At 61.1% G+C, this 875-nt stretch overlaps 1 protein-coding gene across 2 annotated transcripts in view; it reads right to left on the reverse strand.

Moving 5' to 3' along the window:
* The window catches only part of CTU2 (cytosolic thiouridylase subunit 2), a 6998-nt gene extending 6237 nt beyond the window's left edge, over positions 1–761 (reverse strand). The window contains exons 1-2 of one of the 2 annotated variants that reach the window (XM_025209166.1): positions 605–761; positions 164–302 (exon numbers count right to left, since the gene is read on the reverse strand). Coding sequence is in view for 1 of the 2 variants with exons in the window: in XM_006027877.3 (XP_006027939.1) it covers positions 605–666 (62 nt within the window). In the remaining variant the exon portion in view is untranslated. The remainder of the gene's footprint in view (positions 1–163; positions 303–604) is intronic. The other variant, XM_006027877.3, reaches the window with a different exon arrangement.
* Positions 762–875: the final 114 nt, after the last annotated feature.

An 875-nucleotide genomic window follows, 5' to 3' on the forward strand; every position in this document is an offset into this window, starting at 1 on the left:
ATGCCTCTCTTTTGCGCCACAGGCCGTTTGCAGCTCTAGCTAAAAACCGGCGCTCTGGCGCGGTCACACGGACGCAGGCGTAGAAATGCCCGAGAGCGAAGCATCGCAAGGCACAGTCACGAGGCTGAAGATTTGGCTTTATGAACCTGAATAAGAGACGTACTTTTAACTATAACGACGACAGGACTAATGAGACCGCTGCTGCCTGCGCTGCGGCGCGTGGTGTTTTTTCCGTGCTTTGTATCAGCACGTCCCAATAATTATGTTTCGTTTCGTCTTAAACTGAATCACACGGCGCCTGCCTTTGAGGACGTAAGCAAATCTTGCTTTAAATGGGGAAAAAAACCCCAAACGCTACGTGCTGTGCTGCCCCCCACCGCTTCCAAACCCTAGACCTCCCCGGACAGCTCGAGTGACCACGAAGGCATAGGGGCCCGGTCGCCCACGCAAGGGGCTGGGGGGTGCAGCCCCTATAGGGGATGCCCTGATCCTTGCCCCCCCAGAGGGGGACCTAATGGGGGTCAGCCCCCTCCTCCAGGCCCCAATCCTGCTCTACCCAAGGGGACCCAATGGGGGTGTCCCCCAGCCCTTAATCCCCGCCCACCTGACATGGGGCCGCCCCGGGGGCGCCCGGCAGCCCCCGTAGTCCTCCCCTGCTTGACACATGCCGCCCCAGCTCCCACGTGGCTCCGCCCAGGCACTTCCGGCGCGCTCACGTGACGCACCCAAGCCGCGCGGGGCGCTGGAGGATGACGTCTAAGGGGAGCGAGAAAAAGAGATCCAGAGAGAGACAGCGAGAGAGTGGAGCGTCGCGTTCTGATGACACACCCCCCCTTCGAGTCGCGTTGTAATGACGCGCGCCCCCTTCGCGTCCC

This window comes from Alligator sinensis, unplaced genomic scaffold (genome assembly GCF_000455745.1).
Source record: "Alligator sinensis unplaced genomic scaffold, ASM45574v1 scaffold255_1, whole genome shotgun sequence".
Lineage (NCBI taxonomy): Eukaryota > Metazoa > Chordata > Crocodylia > Alligatoridae > Alligator > Alligator sinensis.